Source organism: Dinoponera quadriceps, unplaced genomic scaffold (genome assembly GCF_001313825.1).
Source record: "Dinoponera quadriceps isolate SergipeBrazil2010 unplaced genomic scaffold, ASM131382v1 scaffold848, whole genome shotgun sequence".
In the NCBI taxonomy this organism is placed as follows: domain Eukaryota; kingdom Metazoa; phylum Arthropoda; class Insecta; order Hymenoptera; family Formicidae; genus Dinoponera; species Dinoponera quadriceps.
Genome location: NW_014555128.1, coordinates 206,089 through 221,825, shown reverse-complemented (window position 1 = coordinate 221,825; position 15,737 = coordinate 206,089). Strand labels below are relative to the sequence as shown.

The window sequence follows — 15,737 nt, the reverse complement described above, 5'->3', positions numbered from 1 at the left end:
AAAATTAGCGGATTTCTTTCCTCGTTTACCTGAATTTCGACTTTTCGTATTAGGAACACATCATAACCGAAGAAGTGGCAGCGAATGAAATCGTGCCACCATCTCGCTCATTATATTCTCCTATTACAAATTCACAAAATTAGCGGATTTCTTTCCTCGTTTACCTGAATTTCGACTTTTGGTATTAGGAACACATCATAACCGAAAAAGTGGCAGCGAATGAAGTCGTGCTACCTTCTCACTTATTATATTCTCCTATTACAAATTCATAAAATTAGCGGATTTCTTTCCTCGTTTACCTGAATTTCGACTTTTCGTATTAGGAACACATCATAACCGAAGAAGTGGCAGCGAATGAAATCGTGCCACCATCTCGCTCATTATGTTCTCCTATTACAAATTCACAAAATTAGCGGATTTCTTTCCTCGTTTACCTGAATTTCGACTTTTCGTATTAGGAACACATCATAACCGAAGAAGTGGCAGCGAATGAAATCGTGCCACCATCTCGCTCATTATGTTCTCCTATTACAAATTCACAAAATTAGCGGATTTCTTTCCTCGTTTACCTGAATTTCGACTTTTGGTATTAGGAACACATCATAACCGAAAAAGTGGCAGCGAATGAAATCGTGCCACCATCTCGCTCATTATGTTCTCTTGTTACAAATCCACAAAATTAAGAATTAAATTTTAGTATGAGAAACATATAATGAGCGAAGAAGTGATACTAATTTTTGGCGAGAAAACGAAATTTCCCGACTTTTCAACTTTTGACTTCAGAAATACGTAATGTGTGAAAAGGTCGCAGAAATAAAAACAATTAGCTAAGATTGAAATTTTATTTTTACTTATGTATTTTCTTATACAATACAATATAAAATATTCAATAGAATATAGTATAATTTAAACGCACAACAAAAAAAAATAACGGAAAAATATAAAAACATATATAAATATATAATAATACATCCAAGATATGTCTAAATCGGTGAGGGACACTTCCATGTTTCCTCGTGAGTTACTTGCTTGGTTGGTTGGTTGGCTGACTGAACGGCTGGCTGCTTCGGCTCTCGATTACTTGAAAAACCGGATTCCTCTTGCGCGAAACTGTGTTTCCCGTCTTGTGTTTATGTACCAACACACAGCCGGGGAACAATGTTGGTTATTCGGCTGCGTGTGTATGCGCCACGGCAACCGCGTTTCTCCGTTACGCTTCGTTTTGTCTTCGATCGGCCCAGATTCTTGCGCCATGAGATGCCCTGAAGCAGAGTAAACGCCGCGATTATTTAACCTCTGTCGTGGAAATTGCGTGAGAATTATGTGCTACTTACGTGCTCCCGAAAAATGTGAAAACATTTCTGAAAAATTCTGCTCTTTCGCAAAATAACAATAAATACGCTAAAAAAGTACAATAAAAGCGGAAAAAATGATTGAGTCATCGCGGAACTTGGCAGGCGGCGTATGACTAGGCCGGACTTCTACAACTTTCTATCGAACGATAAATTCGGTTTTTCGAACGTACACTTCATTGTGAACAAGTCGGGCCTTGTGCGAGTCTGTGGTCTAAAAGCCGCGATACTTGCATACTGTTGCCGAGGATGCGCGCATTGGGAGCTTGCGATTACGCGTGCGGAAATTCGAAGCGGACACTGAAGCGAGCAGCGCCGGTACTCGAAGAGTCGCGATGTCATCGGCCGGAGGGTCGGTGTTCGAGGGTTAAATCCAAGGGTTTTGGGGGAGTCGCGAGGGTAAACATATACCTTGGCGCAAGCACGCGCGCTCGTGCAAGCGTAGGCGGGCTTACGGTGAATCCGAGCGAGCGGCTCTCGGCAGACTTCTTCGTCGTTTGGTAAGAACAATGGCGGGAAACGCGGGTACGTCGAGGATGATGGTACAAAGGGCATATTTTCCGAATAATTTCACATGGCCCTCCGTTCGCCGTTAGGTAGTTGGCCGACCGAAAGAAACGTGGAGAAAGACGAAGAGAACCGCAGCGAGGTCGAGACGAAATCTTGCGAGCGACTCGAGGGGAGAGGATATTTTCGACGATCAAACACGAAACAACCGTTCGCGTCGTTCCGCATCGTTACGCAACGTTTATTGCCACAGACAAGATTCGCGCGCAAAGCCAAGTTTGCTTGATCAATTCACACTCGATCGATAATGCGCTTTATTTTATATTAACGCGTTCATTCACATAAGTTTCTTTTTTCTATGCATGTTACGTATATCTTCGAATTATACGGATGAGTATAATGCTGTCGTAACAATGGATACGAAGAGGATAGTCGAGTTTATGATGCTTAATAAATTCCGCCCGTTGTGTATACGTATGTGTGTGCGCGTATTGGTGTGCATGTGGCTCAACCTTCATTCATTCCGACCGTCGTGGCGGCGAGTCGTAGGACGAGGGAAAAGACGTGACGAGACCGACGAGAGATACCGGGCACTCATTTAGCCCGGCAATTTATTCTCGCGTTTTGTAATTAACACCAGGAAAGAAGTAGCAGAGTTATTCTTCTCCTACGGGCACGGGACGTGGCACGGGTGGAAGCGACTACTCCGGTCAGTCTGCCTCCTCCCCCTCCGTCATTTCGCTTCGACTCGCTCCACCTTCGACTCTTCCTCACGTGAAGAAAACGTACGTATCACTATTAAGCGTCAGGGCGGTTGAGGCCCGGAACCTCCTGGACCAACTCGAGAATGAGAAATAGAAGAAGAAGAAGGAGAAGAAGAAGCGAGAAGGAGGAGGCGCAGATGAGGGAGGGAGAAGAATGGAAAAGAGACGGAGGAAAGAAAATGGGGGTGGGAGGTAAGAGATGAAGCGGGGAGGGCGAAGGAGGAGGATGATGGAGGCCTCTCCTCTGCATGCCACCGCAGTCAGCCCCAGACAGAAAGCGGTCTGTATAATTATGGGTTGTCACCTCATCAGCTCCGGGAGGGGCCAGGGAGGTGGCGGCGTTCGTCCAAGGCGCGGGGGTAAGGGCGGCGGGTTATAGGAGTGCAGTCTTTAGCTCAAATTGTGTTTTATCGTCTCTCGCATTTGGCTCTGGGGGTCCCAACGGCAGCGACCGGAGGGTGATTCAGTCCGCCCGGAGCGTCTCCGAAGGTGTCCGTTTCTACCGGTGGTGGACGTCGCTCGCGCGAAACAGGCAATGAGTGCGAGTCGAGTTGATAGACGATCACCGCGACGCGCCTTCGAAAGATGCGTCTCTGTGTGTGTGCGTTCAGCCGAGGGGTAAGAGAGTTGCGCGTAGAGCGTCAAGGACCTCGAAACGTCTTCATCGATCACGGGATTCCGACGCCGCGTGCATTGTGCCCGGTAAATACGTATTGTCGGGGCTATAAAGTCGCGAAAGGTGCGTTTTAGGTATCCGGAATGATCGGAACGTGCCCCGGCGGTCTCCCCCCGCTTTCTTCGGCGTCTCCTTCGCTCCCTCTCGCCTCGTGTCCCTTTTCTCCTTGTCTCGTCTCTGCCCACCCTCTCTCGCGCATACACGTACCAATCTGCGCGAGGGCACATATACAAAAAAGGGGCACTGCGCGAGAAGGTACTGAGGCTAAGTGGCGAGTTTAGAGGGATTTCATTAAATCATATGAATTGGGGATAATGTATGTTATTGAGCGGAGCGTTCAAATCGCGCTCTATAAGTTGTAATAAGTCCAATTTTAGGGCCGGTCATGGGCCGGGTCTCGCAGTGGTTGTCGAGCGATTCGGTCGCCCGCTTGCCGACGGCTGCCAATTCGCCCGCGGCTGCTGCGGAATGACAATCACTGGGACCGGCGAACCCGCCACTTACTCGTCAAACGGCCAGCCGGTCCGCCGAAATCACTGCCATTTAGATAATTTGTAATGAATAGGCACCACTCATTCCATACCCCTACTACCCATCTCTCCCTCCTTCCCTCCCCGCTCCTCTGTCTCTCGCGACTTAGGTCCCAAAAAGACGCGTCCGCCAGTTGGCAGTTGGTCCTCCGATGATAACAGTATCGCTTATCCGACATTGGAGAGAAAGACGGATGCGTCATTTATTAGACGCTCCGGGTGCCTATCATGGGACTGTGCGGAAAGCTCTCCGATTGGAATCGTTCAGTTATTCCCTAGACAATACTATGGATATCTAGGGAATAATTGAGCGATTCCGATCGGGAAATCTTCCCGAGCATTTCCATGATAAATTCCCCGAAAGACTTCCTCAAAGCGTAGCTGCAGTTATTACACAATAAACTGGCGCAATTGAAAGATTTATCATAGCAGACTGAAATATAGGACGTATACTTATAACTATAATCTAATGACGCTAATGAGACTATCGACCGTTCCGAGAAAGACGCGATAAGTCGCGGCGAAACGCTCCGGGCGAAACGACGCGGCTCCAACCGAGCCACTTAACGAAGAATGCGAAATTCCATCCTCGCAGAAGCGGGAAGGAAGGAAGGAATGACCACGGCGAGTTTCGGGAACGCGTGTACGCGCGAACGGCCGCTCGAAGAGATCATCGCGACGCACGCACGATTCGTCATCGGGGCGCGTAAGACCGTCGGCGGAAACGCATCAACGTCGGGTGGCAGCGTGACAAATAGCGGGCGGTGGCGCCGTGTCGTCCTTTTCGCGTCTCCCCCGCGAGACAGGGAGACACGCGTCGAAGGTACGAGGCATCGATCAAAAAACGTGACTGCGCATACATTATCACGCCGCGTTGCCGGTTGACGAAAGAGCCGGTCGCGCGCGTCCTGAAAAATCGAGGATCCCGGGCGGCAACGGCGGCGACGAGCCGCGAAGAATAATACACGCGCGCGTCCGATATCGAATATACGGGAATAAGCTCGATATACGGGCGGTAGTGCGAGAGAGAGAGAGGCGTCGATATAGCCGGGCGATGAAACCCCAGGTCGGCGGTCTACCCGGGGCCCCACGGATTCGCGAGCGAATCCATCACGGTGGCTTGCTAAGGCGTCGCGCAAACACGGGCCTAGCGGCGCGCGAATCAACGCGCAGATTATATGCAGAGGCTGCGCCGCCTGTTGTGATTGATATTTGGTTAAGCTGCCGGCGATCCATCAAGCCCGCAAAAGCGCTCTTTATCCTTTGCTCGCCAGGAGCTACACGTCTCACCCGATTCCGTTGAAATCCGGATACACGCCCGTTCGCCGGAGTTCGGTCTCGCACCAGCCCGCACGCTCCTACCCCCCCCAGCTCGGTTCTCTCGCCTCACGGCCGCGAAAGGCGGAGAAAGATCGATAATTGAATTTACGCGGTTTCTTCGCGGAAGCCCGGGGTGAACGATCACGATACTTGCTCGCGTATTCCGTAATTCAAGTCGCGCGATGATAAGGAGGAGGTTGCTTCCCTGCTAAACGTGGTGTATATTTTGCTTGCAGACGTGCCGAGAATGGAAAAGTCACCGCTTCTGGCGAACGGATACAATCATCCGCCCACGCACCTGAGCCACATGCAGTTCATGCAGCTCGGCGGGCACCCAGGTGCAGGACACACCGCCATCCTGTCACCGGCCAGTCTACCGCATCACCTGCAGGCGCAGGCACAGGCTCGTGCCGAGCAGGGCCTCAAGGTCAACCCGAATATGACCAACATGGAAGCCCTGGCGAGGTGAGTCTCTTTCAATCTTTCTCACACGCGCACACAGTCTTCCTTCCCCTTCACGGTTCGTCTCGCAATTGTCGCGGTGTCAGGAGCGACGAGAGACCGCGAGCGGTCGCTCTCGCGTTGCGAGACGATATTCCGGAAGCTGCGTGTCCTCGCAGCGGGAAACATTTTCATTAACTTCCTCCCCGTGCTTTACGAGCTGGCCGGGGGACGAGTTGCGCCGGATGAGATGGTAATGGAGACGCGAAGAGAAAGATAGAGAGAAGGAGGAGGAACGAAGGGAGGCGGTATTTTGGGAAAATCAGGATTCGCGAGCAACGGACTCGCTTCTCTCTTTCTCTCTTCGATTTTGCGCGCGAATTGCGAATCGGCGACCCGCCCGGAAATTGGATTTGTCCGTTTGGAGTTCCTCGTGAAACGTTCTTCCGCTGCGACGCGCGCGTCACGGCCGAAGAGGGCCGGCGAGGCCAAAAGAATACGACTTTAAGAGGATTGCAAGAGACGGCGAAGCCGTGGAAATCCGAGGGGGTCTCGACACCGCTTGATCTCTTCCTCCATCTTACACCTCTCTTCGTTACCCCTCGGTTCCCCTGCTTCTATTGTCTTCGCGCTTTTCTTCGACTTCACTTTCCTCGGGAACTCGCCGTCCGTCCGACTTGGATTACATTTCGCCGAGGAATGTATCGTATCAGCGCTCACTCTTGTCTTCTTGTATTTGTTGTTTTAATTCCACCACAAGACACGTGCTCCGACTCTCTGTAATTAGTATTTCTTCTCCGGAAAGAAATTGAAGAGAAATTCCGATAACTTGGAAATAATTTCAACGCCGAAAACGGTGGTATAAAACTTAAAGTCAATTGTACGGTTAATTAGTTGTTGGCGAAAAAATAGAGAAAATTAGCGGCGAGTTAAAATAACGACGATCAACCGATGGCTGTGCGTCGAGGAGTCGACTGAACACGCGGGGAGGTTCGCTGCTAAGATACTCCTATATTAGTGGAACAATTTAATATTCATAAGAATTACAGAGTTTTTAACTGGAATTATCCTCTCTGATACTGCTCACGTTTATACTCATCATTTTACGTTAACGTTTAGCAAAGTCGATTCCGAATCTTTTCAAAGACGGACTTGTTTTTAATCAGATTTTATTCTAGTCAAGTTTAGTTTGACTTCAACTTTGGTTTAACTTATTGCAGTTAGGTGTAGTTGTCTACTTTGTTGAATTTCACGAAACTTTATAACGTAATCATATTCTTAACTCAAAAGTTTAAAGAGAATTACCACGATGAGACTATCCGCGCGCCGCTTCCGTTCCCAAAAAACGACGAGAAACGCGATCGTTCGGTCGCAACGATTGGTGTTCTCGCGAACCTCGCATTGTTCGACTCGCGTCACAACGCGTGCGACATTATTCATGACTCGGATCCACCTTGAGATTCTACGAGCGTTTGTCTACCCTCGCCGTGGCGTTAGGCCATCTTTGAAGACGCGGAGGCCTCCTTGGGGCGGCAAATCCTCGCGGCGTTACGGTCCCAAGACGAATATCGCGGCTTATTCGGCTTCGTGGAGTGTGGAGAACCGCGAAGAAGCGAAGAGAGAAAGAGAGATAGGCAGAGGAGCGAGCGAGTGAGCGAGGAGCGGCAAAGGAGCATCTCCTCGTCCTTGCTCGAGGGGGCAGACACGAGAGGCTAATCCCGGCATTTGTTAACGCGTTTCTAATAGATGCTCTCTCGGTGCGTCCCCGCTCGTCGCGAGAGGCGCTCCCACAGCCACGGAGCTTTCGAGGATACGGAGACTCGCCTTAATTTTCGATTACATCCGCTCTGTGTAATTAGCCCCATCCTACTAACCATCACACCCCTTTGCCCGAGCGTTCGCTTTAGGCGGCGCGCGCCCGGAAAATCGGGACTTAGCGGCGCAGACAGAGGGATGATGCGATAGTTTCTTCCTTTCGAGCGTCGCTGCGATCGCCTCCGTCGGACGAAATTTCGCGACGCAGCCGCTCACGAGCCGTAAACGAACGACCGGAGGCGCGAGGGGACGGGAGGAAGGCGAGAACGCGTTAAGAGAGATAATTCTCCGGTCGCCGTGGCAGATAAGTGTACGGCCCGCGTGCGCTCTGGACGCGAAACTCGTCGACACGGCACAGGGCAGGATTTTTAACGCGGGCCGAGCGCGCTGGATTTTTAACGCGTCTCAATCTTTCTTAACGACGCCGCGCGCCGGTGAGCAGCGTGTCTACGTGTAAGGGAGAGGTGTGCCGCGAGAGAGTGTGTGTGTGTGCGTGTGCGCCGTGGACGCGCGTGTACACGCACACGCGCGGCCGTGTATAATGACACGGCGAAGGCGGCGCCGCACGTTTCGCATTATGATTTCAGCGCTTTGCTTTTAATTAAAATGCAAATCTATCGCGGCGGAGGAGCGAGCGAGAGAGAGAGAGAGAGAGATTGAGAGAGAGAGAGAGAGATCGGGAGGTAAGACGGATTACGTCTGGGGGCGCCACGACAAACACCGGAATATGATTAATTCAACGCAACCCCATCCTGGGACACCGACGCCACCGCCGTCACCGCCGTGGCCCCTCGTCCCACCTCTCCTCGCCATCCCTTAACTCGCCGTATCTCCTTCTTCCCTCCCCCCGCTTCTCCACCGGCTGTCCCTCGGGCCTTTCATCAACCAGCCTGACCTCTTCGACCAGAGTTTCCACGGACGACACGTACTGCGAGACGGCCCTCTTCCGCTCCTCGCTTTTCCTCGCGCCTCTCCCGGCGCTCAAGTCCATTTTCCTTCCGTGCAAATACGCGGACCGTCACGAAGCCCGTGGAAACCGTGTCAGCCTCTATTGACATTGGATTCCGGGACTTTGTCTCTCCGTCGGCTGCGAGAGCGAGGGAAAAAGAGTGACGCGTCCGTCTTTCGGAGCGAAGGGTCCTCGTCACGATCGATGACGGCTGATTTCCGTTTCGTTTTTATACACCGTAAACGAAGATCCGGTCCCTCCCTGATTAACTTATCCATTCTCTCCTACCTCTCGCCGAGCAGTCGGTGCTCTTTCTTCTTCTCAATCAACGCGCGATCCTAGAGTCACAAATTAACTCCGCTCCCGCCGCGCTGACGTCTCTTTTTTAATCAGCGACATCAAAGGCTCTTCATTCCCGGTGCGTTCGACAACGACCGAATCGCGTCGTAGCCGAGAGAGAGAGAGAGAGAGAGAAAGAGGGGGGGGGGGGACGAGGACTCTTAATCAGGCGTGTCCTCTCGCGCGAAGAGCGATGTCTCGCGTCCGCCTCGCGACTTGGGCGATTTCTTCCGCGGCGCGAATCTCCGCCGTTTCTCCTTTCGTTTTCCCTTGGTTCGCGCCGTTCGGCTCTTTCTTTTTCCATTTTGTCGTAACCGCCTTTTGTTTTGTGCTCCACAGGTCCGGGACGGTTTGGGAAAACTGCCGAGCTGCCTACGAAGATATTGTCAAACATCTCGAAAGGTAGGACAAATTCCAGACCGCACATGAACTCTCGCGAGATCGAGCCCGTGTGCGCGGCGTTCTCTCTCTCTTCTTTCTTCTTCCATGCGGAAACGATCCCGGCCGCGCTTCGAACGCGGGAGAGAGAGCCGGTGAGCCGCGGCGAGGTGAAGGGGGTGGGCTTCGCGCCCGATACCGTTCATCCGTGAATCCGTAATTCTCGATTAGCCGGAAAAATCGCGCGCGTCACGCGCGCACGCTCGGCAAAAATACAAAGCGCGGCGGGCCCGATGACGCCGCCGCCGCGACGGCCTAGTCCGGCTGCCGCGCTTCCGATAAATCAGCATTACCCGGAGGCAGGTATCGAGTTTCCGGTCGCGCGACAAGTTGAGTCCAGGCCTGACGCAGTAATGCCAACATGATTTGTACGGTGCGAGAGCTCGTAACCTCCGACCCCTCCGCGCGTCCTATCCGCCCGTCCCCTATCCGCCGCAAAATCCATCCGACCGACCGGCCTCACCGGGTTCACCGATACCAACACACAGAGCCCCGGCGTCGCGGCCGAGAGCGAGCCACCGAGGTTTCCGCGTGATCCTAACCACTTGTCACTTCACGGCACGCAGATCATCGTCGCGACGTGCCCGTCCATCATTCGGGGATTAAATCATTCGAGCGCCTCCGAAACACTCGCGCTCGTGCCTGCCGTAGCCCCGAAAGGGTTGATTTCGGAAAGGGGCTTTGCCCGCCACCACCACTACCACCATCATCACCCCCTCCCACGTCAGCTTCGGGCGAGAAGGGTGTGAAGCTTACTTCGTTATCGCTCTCCTTCGGCGTCGAACTACTTGACTGAGGTTCGAGGTTTCCCAACGAGAAGTAAAAATGTGGAGTCGCGAGGCATCGACGAAAGGGAGGAGTCGTTGGGTGCGTTGCTTACTGATTTCGACGACGAGCTTCGGATGTGTCGGGCGGTGAAAAGGAAAAGATTCGGTTTTATGCGCTTATCTGCACGCTCAGGGGTTGGGACAACCCCTCCAGGCTAATTGGAATATTTAATTTCCGGCGAATATCATCGAAACTAAGTAGATGTACAAAAAAAAAAGAGAGTATTTCACGCAAGCTTTATGGTATTTCATACCCTTTACAATGGTGTATCCAGATTTTTGTATAAAATATTTTTTTCCATATATTCTCTCACAGTTTCGATGATATTCGCTGGAAATTAAATATTCCAGTTACCTTCGAGGGGCTGTTTCAACCGAACGTGCCGATGAGCGCGTAAAAAAATACGGATCTTTTATATTTTTTGCTGTTCCGCAACACAGCCAAAGTCCATCAGAATCGCTGAGAGACACTTCTGACGGTTGCCTCGTGTGAGGACGAGGAAGAGAACGGACGCGAGAGCGAGCGTAGCAGCGAACGAACACACGACTTCTCGACACCCGGAATATCTTCGGTCTCACCCCCGCCTTCGCCTCGCTTCGCCGAGGCGGACACGTAGGTGACGGCGAGAGGAAGAGAGAGAGAGAGGGAGAAGAGCGGTCCTCGCGTTCATGGTGGCGGCGGCGGGGAGCTGTTAATATGGGGGTGAAAATCGACACTTGGCCGTCCGAAACGTAATTTCCAATTCAAAGGCAATGACCACTGGTCGAACCCCGCCGACCACTCTCGGCCCCCGCGCGTCTGCGCCGCCCTTTCTCTTTCTCTCTCTCGTTCTATTTGCTTTACCGTCGACCCCACCGTCGACTTCGTCAACCGGACAAACGCGTATTGTGATTTCAGCCTTTGACTGGTGGCCGTTCGATGGATATCGCAGGGGGTGGTAAATGGGCACGAGGCCACGGGTTCTCCGGTGGACGCGGGGACGTGCGGTGTCGGCAAGGGAGGGAATGAGGGGCCGCGAAACGAAACGGACCGGAGCGACGAGGAGGGTGGGTGGTGGTCGGCGCGGCGCTCTCGGTGCGTGGGAGGGGGCGGACGCCGGCGAGCGCCGTGAATATTCATGGCGAGAACCCTAGACGAATTCGGACTTGTTGCGACTGACACTGATGTAAACCTTTGTTTATCCTGCGTGGCCCACGCGCGTTCGTTCGTTCGTTCGTTCGCTCGCTCGCTCGCTCGCTCGTTCCTACCCTCTCGAGATACGCGCGGCAGCAGCGCCGAGGGCGATCCCGCCGCACGGTCGAGTATTTAACTGCGAGTTAAATTCTGATTAATCGACGGCGTTGGCTTTATTAATTGTTTGTCCTTTTGATTTTACAAGCTCACGAAATGTCGGCCGAAGACTGCGCCCGTTCCTTTTCCTCGGCGCTTNCCCCCCCCCCCCCCATCCCCCTTTACTGCTTCGTTTTAATCCCGATGATTTGTTCGCGCTAATCCATTTGATCTGCCCGCTCGGAGGAAAACTCTGACTTCCCCTCAAGTCTATCCGCCAGTTCGGCCAATTAAATTTCTCACTAATCTCGTCTCGCGGCGAATCCGTTTCGGAGAGTTTATACGCGCACGTGTATACATGAACGCGAGAGCGAAATTGCGTTGGAACGCTTTTTTCCCAAACATATACCATTGCCTTCTCATGCCTACTGGTAAGGAGAAAAAACAAAAAAAAAGGGAAAGAGTAAAGCGGCTGCGAAATCGTCGTTTTCGCGTTTTGGCACCGTCGTGACTGCACCGATCGATCATTTTCTTCGGCGCGAGTGATAACTATAGAGCCGAATTTCGGCTGTATGACTGGCGGATAAGCAGTCGTTACGAGCGGATGAAGGCGAGAGAGCGCGCGCGCGCGCAGGAGAGAGAGAGAGAGAGAAAGAGAGACGCGCGCGAACTTCCATCGCGCCCATCGACCCTCGCGCGCGCTGCTGCGGCCTCCGCGCGGCGTTATGAAGTAAGTAATATTAATGGTTCCCCGCAGTCAGAATGTTCGGTATCAATGCGCTAATGTCGGCTTCCTGGCTTTAAAACTACCCAGTCATTCCGGCATAATTCACGCGCATTGTCTGTCGTCGTCCAACTACCTCCGCCATCAGTTTCGCTGCCTTCCTACGGGTTCCTTATCGTCGGCATCCCCTTACGCGCGCTGCCTCCGCATCTCCATACCCACCACTCCCCATGGCCCGTCCTTTCCCGCCTTCTCTCTTTCTCTCCTTCTCTCTCTCTTCGACCTGTCCCGAACTTGAGCCACCCTCCTCGTTGCACTCGCGACGTCATTAATTACGGCGACGACGACGGCGACGACGTCCTATCGTCCAGGACATCTGCTGGAAAATAATATTCATAAAGTTGAGCCTCGTCGTTACGATCGACTCTTTCTACTGCCTTCTTCCTTCTCTCTCTCTCTCTCTCTCTTCCTCTCTCTTTCCTTCGTTCGGTTCCGCTTCTCGCTTCTTCGTTTTCTCCTTCTTGCGCCGCCAGCAAGATGGTAAGCGGCGACGTCGCCCATTTACATTTACGGTCATGGTTTCGTGGCCGCCGAGAGAGAGAGAGAGAGACCGACCGTCCACAAAGAAGTATAACCGAGGATGGACGCAAAACGGACACGTCGAACGTGTCGTAAGGTATTTCACTTCTTGCCGCTTTGATAACCGCGTGCGATTACCGCCGTCGACGTCGAGTCGCATCACGGTGGAACGGCGCGATCGAGATTATCGCAGTCATTTAGTATAACACTTAGCTCGATGTACGATTCGTCGCGGTTCGATGCGCGCATTAATGGCTTATCGATCGGAGCAACGAGAGAGGTCCCCGGAATAATTCGGAATGTCGTTATTCTTCAATTAAACCGTGTTCATCTCGTCGCTCGTATCAACAGCTATGAAGGATGATCATCTTCGCGCCTTCGAATAAGAAAGACGATCGACGTGCGCTATTAGATTTGTTCGTTTTAGCCTCGTGCTAAATTGCACTTTTCCGCACGGAATAAAATAATTTGGAGGGACAGCAATTTTACGCTGTCGTAGCAAATAAATATATAGGATGTTTCTTAAATACTGTCCAATATAATAAGAGTTGATTTTTTAAGTCATCTTATGAAAGAAAGTTTACATGAAAATATGTTCTTCGAAAAAATTATCTCAAAGAATCAACTCTTAACACATTAACGGCGGGCGATCTCGACGACAGTATGCTAGGTAGCGCGGCGGCCGCCCGCCTCGTTTTTCGGCCTAGAGCGGGCGATATTTTGTGTGATCATAAAAACTTTAAGGTACAGTCGAGCTAAATCGTAGTAACTACGACTCCCGCCTTTAAGCGGCAGTCGAGCTAAATCGTAGTAACTACGACTCCCGCCTTTAAGCGGCAGTCGAGCTAAATCGTAGTTACTACGACTCCCGCCCTTAATGTGTTAAAATATCGGACTGTGCTTAAGAAAAATACCCGGTATATTCGCTTATTCGCTACGACAGCATAAAATGTGCCGTCTTTCTAAGTGATTTTTCTCCGTGTGTGCGTTAAAGAGTGAGACGAATATTGCAACGTAGCATTGAAAGGAAAAGGAACGAAGTACCAGTGTGTCAGAACTGGTTCTAAAACGAACAGGCCTATTGTGAGCGCGCTGTGCGACGCGCATCACCGCAGTTCGCGACTCTGATCTGTCACGTCCGGCCAGGACTCAATAACAAGACGTAAGGCTAATCCAACGCGAATTACGAGAAGAAGGCTCGCTCGTTCGAGGCGGAATGAGCGCGGCGCTGAAAAATAGCGCGGCCGCAACGGGACCGGCGGTCCCGGCTGTCAAACGAGCGCGATCAGCTTCACCGTCTATCGCGCGGCTCGCGACGAGCTCGGCGAAACGGTTAATTCGACTCGGCGATCGCGCGGACGATAGCCAAGCCGCGCGCGCTGCTCTCCTCTGACTGCGATCACGAGCGGCCACGCTAATTGCGTTCAAACGAACTGTCAGCGCGCGGACAGGCACACGCGCAAACACCTCTACGGAGGCGGCTGTGGTAGCGAGAGAGGCGCATAGGGCGGCCGTGCGCGACGTGCGTGCAAATACGCGCGCGCATTGTGATTAATACCGTTTACGCGCAACCGGTCCGGGCTTCGGGCTGTCAACGTGTCGCAACGAGGATCCCATAATTACGCGATGCGCGCCGACGCGATGCGACGTTTTCCGCCTTGTCCGTCCGCCGCGGATTCCGAGCATCGCGGCACCCGATTCTTCCCGGCGCTCGCGCTGCAACGTACTCGAGTTGAAATTTTCACTTTGACGCTCTTATAAAGAGCGACAAAATCCTAACAAACATTCATCCTGCACCTCCATGCGCATTCGTCAGTTAGAGGTTGCTTTCGTCTATTTTAACTAAGATCTTAATTAACTTCGGACAGCGTATATTTTGACGTTGGAACAGCGCGAGCGGAAATTCAAGATATCATCAAAGTCAAAGTGGGAATAAATTATATTATTAGAACAGAAGTGTGGAACCTGTTTTGTTATCTGATCTTCTATCTTGTATCGCATAACTAAACGTTTAAGGTAAACTTTCGACTCGCGTACTTTATTTACACGCATTCCTCCCTCTCTTTCTCACGGGCGCGCCACACGCGTCGTCGGATCGTCGGTTAATTGTCGCGACGTGTTATTACGGCGCGTTAGCGCGACGATTGTTCGGCTCGATTATGCCGTTTTCTTCTTTAACACGAATAATCGGCGCGTGTCCGCGATTAGAACGCTACGTCGTCGTCGTCGTCGGCTACGACGACGGTGGTGGCCGTTTTCGCGTCTTAATATGCGCGAGCGTCTTAGGTGGACTTTATCCCGGGTAAGATCGCGACGGCAAATTGCGCGAGTAAAGTGAATTATGCGCGAAAATCGCTACGCGATTATCCCGCTGACAAAGCGCGTATTAGTCACGCTATCACTCTCGTTCTTCCGTCTTCTCTCGAGGCTGTTCCGCCGCGCGTTTGATTCTTCCACTTGCCCACCCCGTAATTTCTCGACATAATTTTCGCCTGTAATTGCCGGTGTGTGTACGCGCACACGCGCGCACGTTCCACCGGCAATTACTTAGATATTTAAAGAAACGCGCATTTCTCTCGCGCTCGACAGAGAGAGAGAGGGAGGCGGGAGGGGGAAGCAGCTCGAGATCAGAGTTAAGGTCACCCTAATCTCACGAGAGCGAGCCGGGACGCGGAGCAGGTATAAAATTCATCGGCGATTTCTACGATGAATTCCTCGCCCGGTCACCCTCGATCGTTTCTCCCTTCGATCGATTACGCTAACGCTCTCCCCTCTCTCCGCGTTTTATAACCTAATCCCAATCGCCGGACGACAATTAGCTCGGCGATTTTTTGCGCGACGTCCCCGCCCGCTCGGCTCGCGTGATCTGCAGGAGGATCCCGCACGGAAATCGACGGCGCGTATGTGAAAAGAGTCGAATCGCGACAACAAACGCCCGGCTTGCCTCGCGTTCGACGAACTTGATCGATCGCCCTTCCCCGAACCGATTATCGGCGGTCTATCTATCGCGCGCGATTTTAAGGACGGTAAAGGGGAAACGATCGCGTTACATCACGACGATCGGTTGGTGTCGTGACCGAACGGTCGTGACTTAGGTCGCTCATCCTCCGAGCGATGATAATAGATCATCCCTCCGCTGCGGGACTCCGGAGCATGCGACGGGACACTTCGGTTTCCATGATCGGGACGTAACGCCGGGAGGGGGG

The 15,737-nt window shown here is 52.2% G+C and overlaps 1 protein-coding gene across 3 annotated transcripts in view; it reads left to right on the top strand.

Moving 5' to 3' along the window:
* Positions 1-15,737, top strand: part of LOC106743025 (dachshund homolog 2) — a 219,268-nt gene that overhangs the window by 97,382 nt on the left and 106,149 nt on the right. For all 3 annotated transcript variants that reach the window (XM_014616493.1, XM_014616494.1, XM_014616492.1), the window contains exons 3-4: positions 5,386-5,614; positions 9,033-9,095. In XM_014616493.1, the coding sequence (XP_014471979.1) occupies positions 5,386-5,614; positions 9,033-9,095 (292 nt within the window). The remainder of the gene's footprint in view (positions 1-5,385; positions 5,615-9,032; positions 9,096-15,737) is intronic.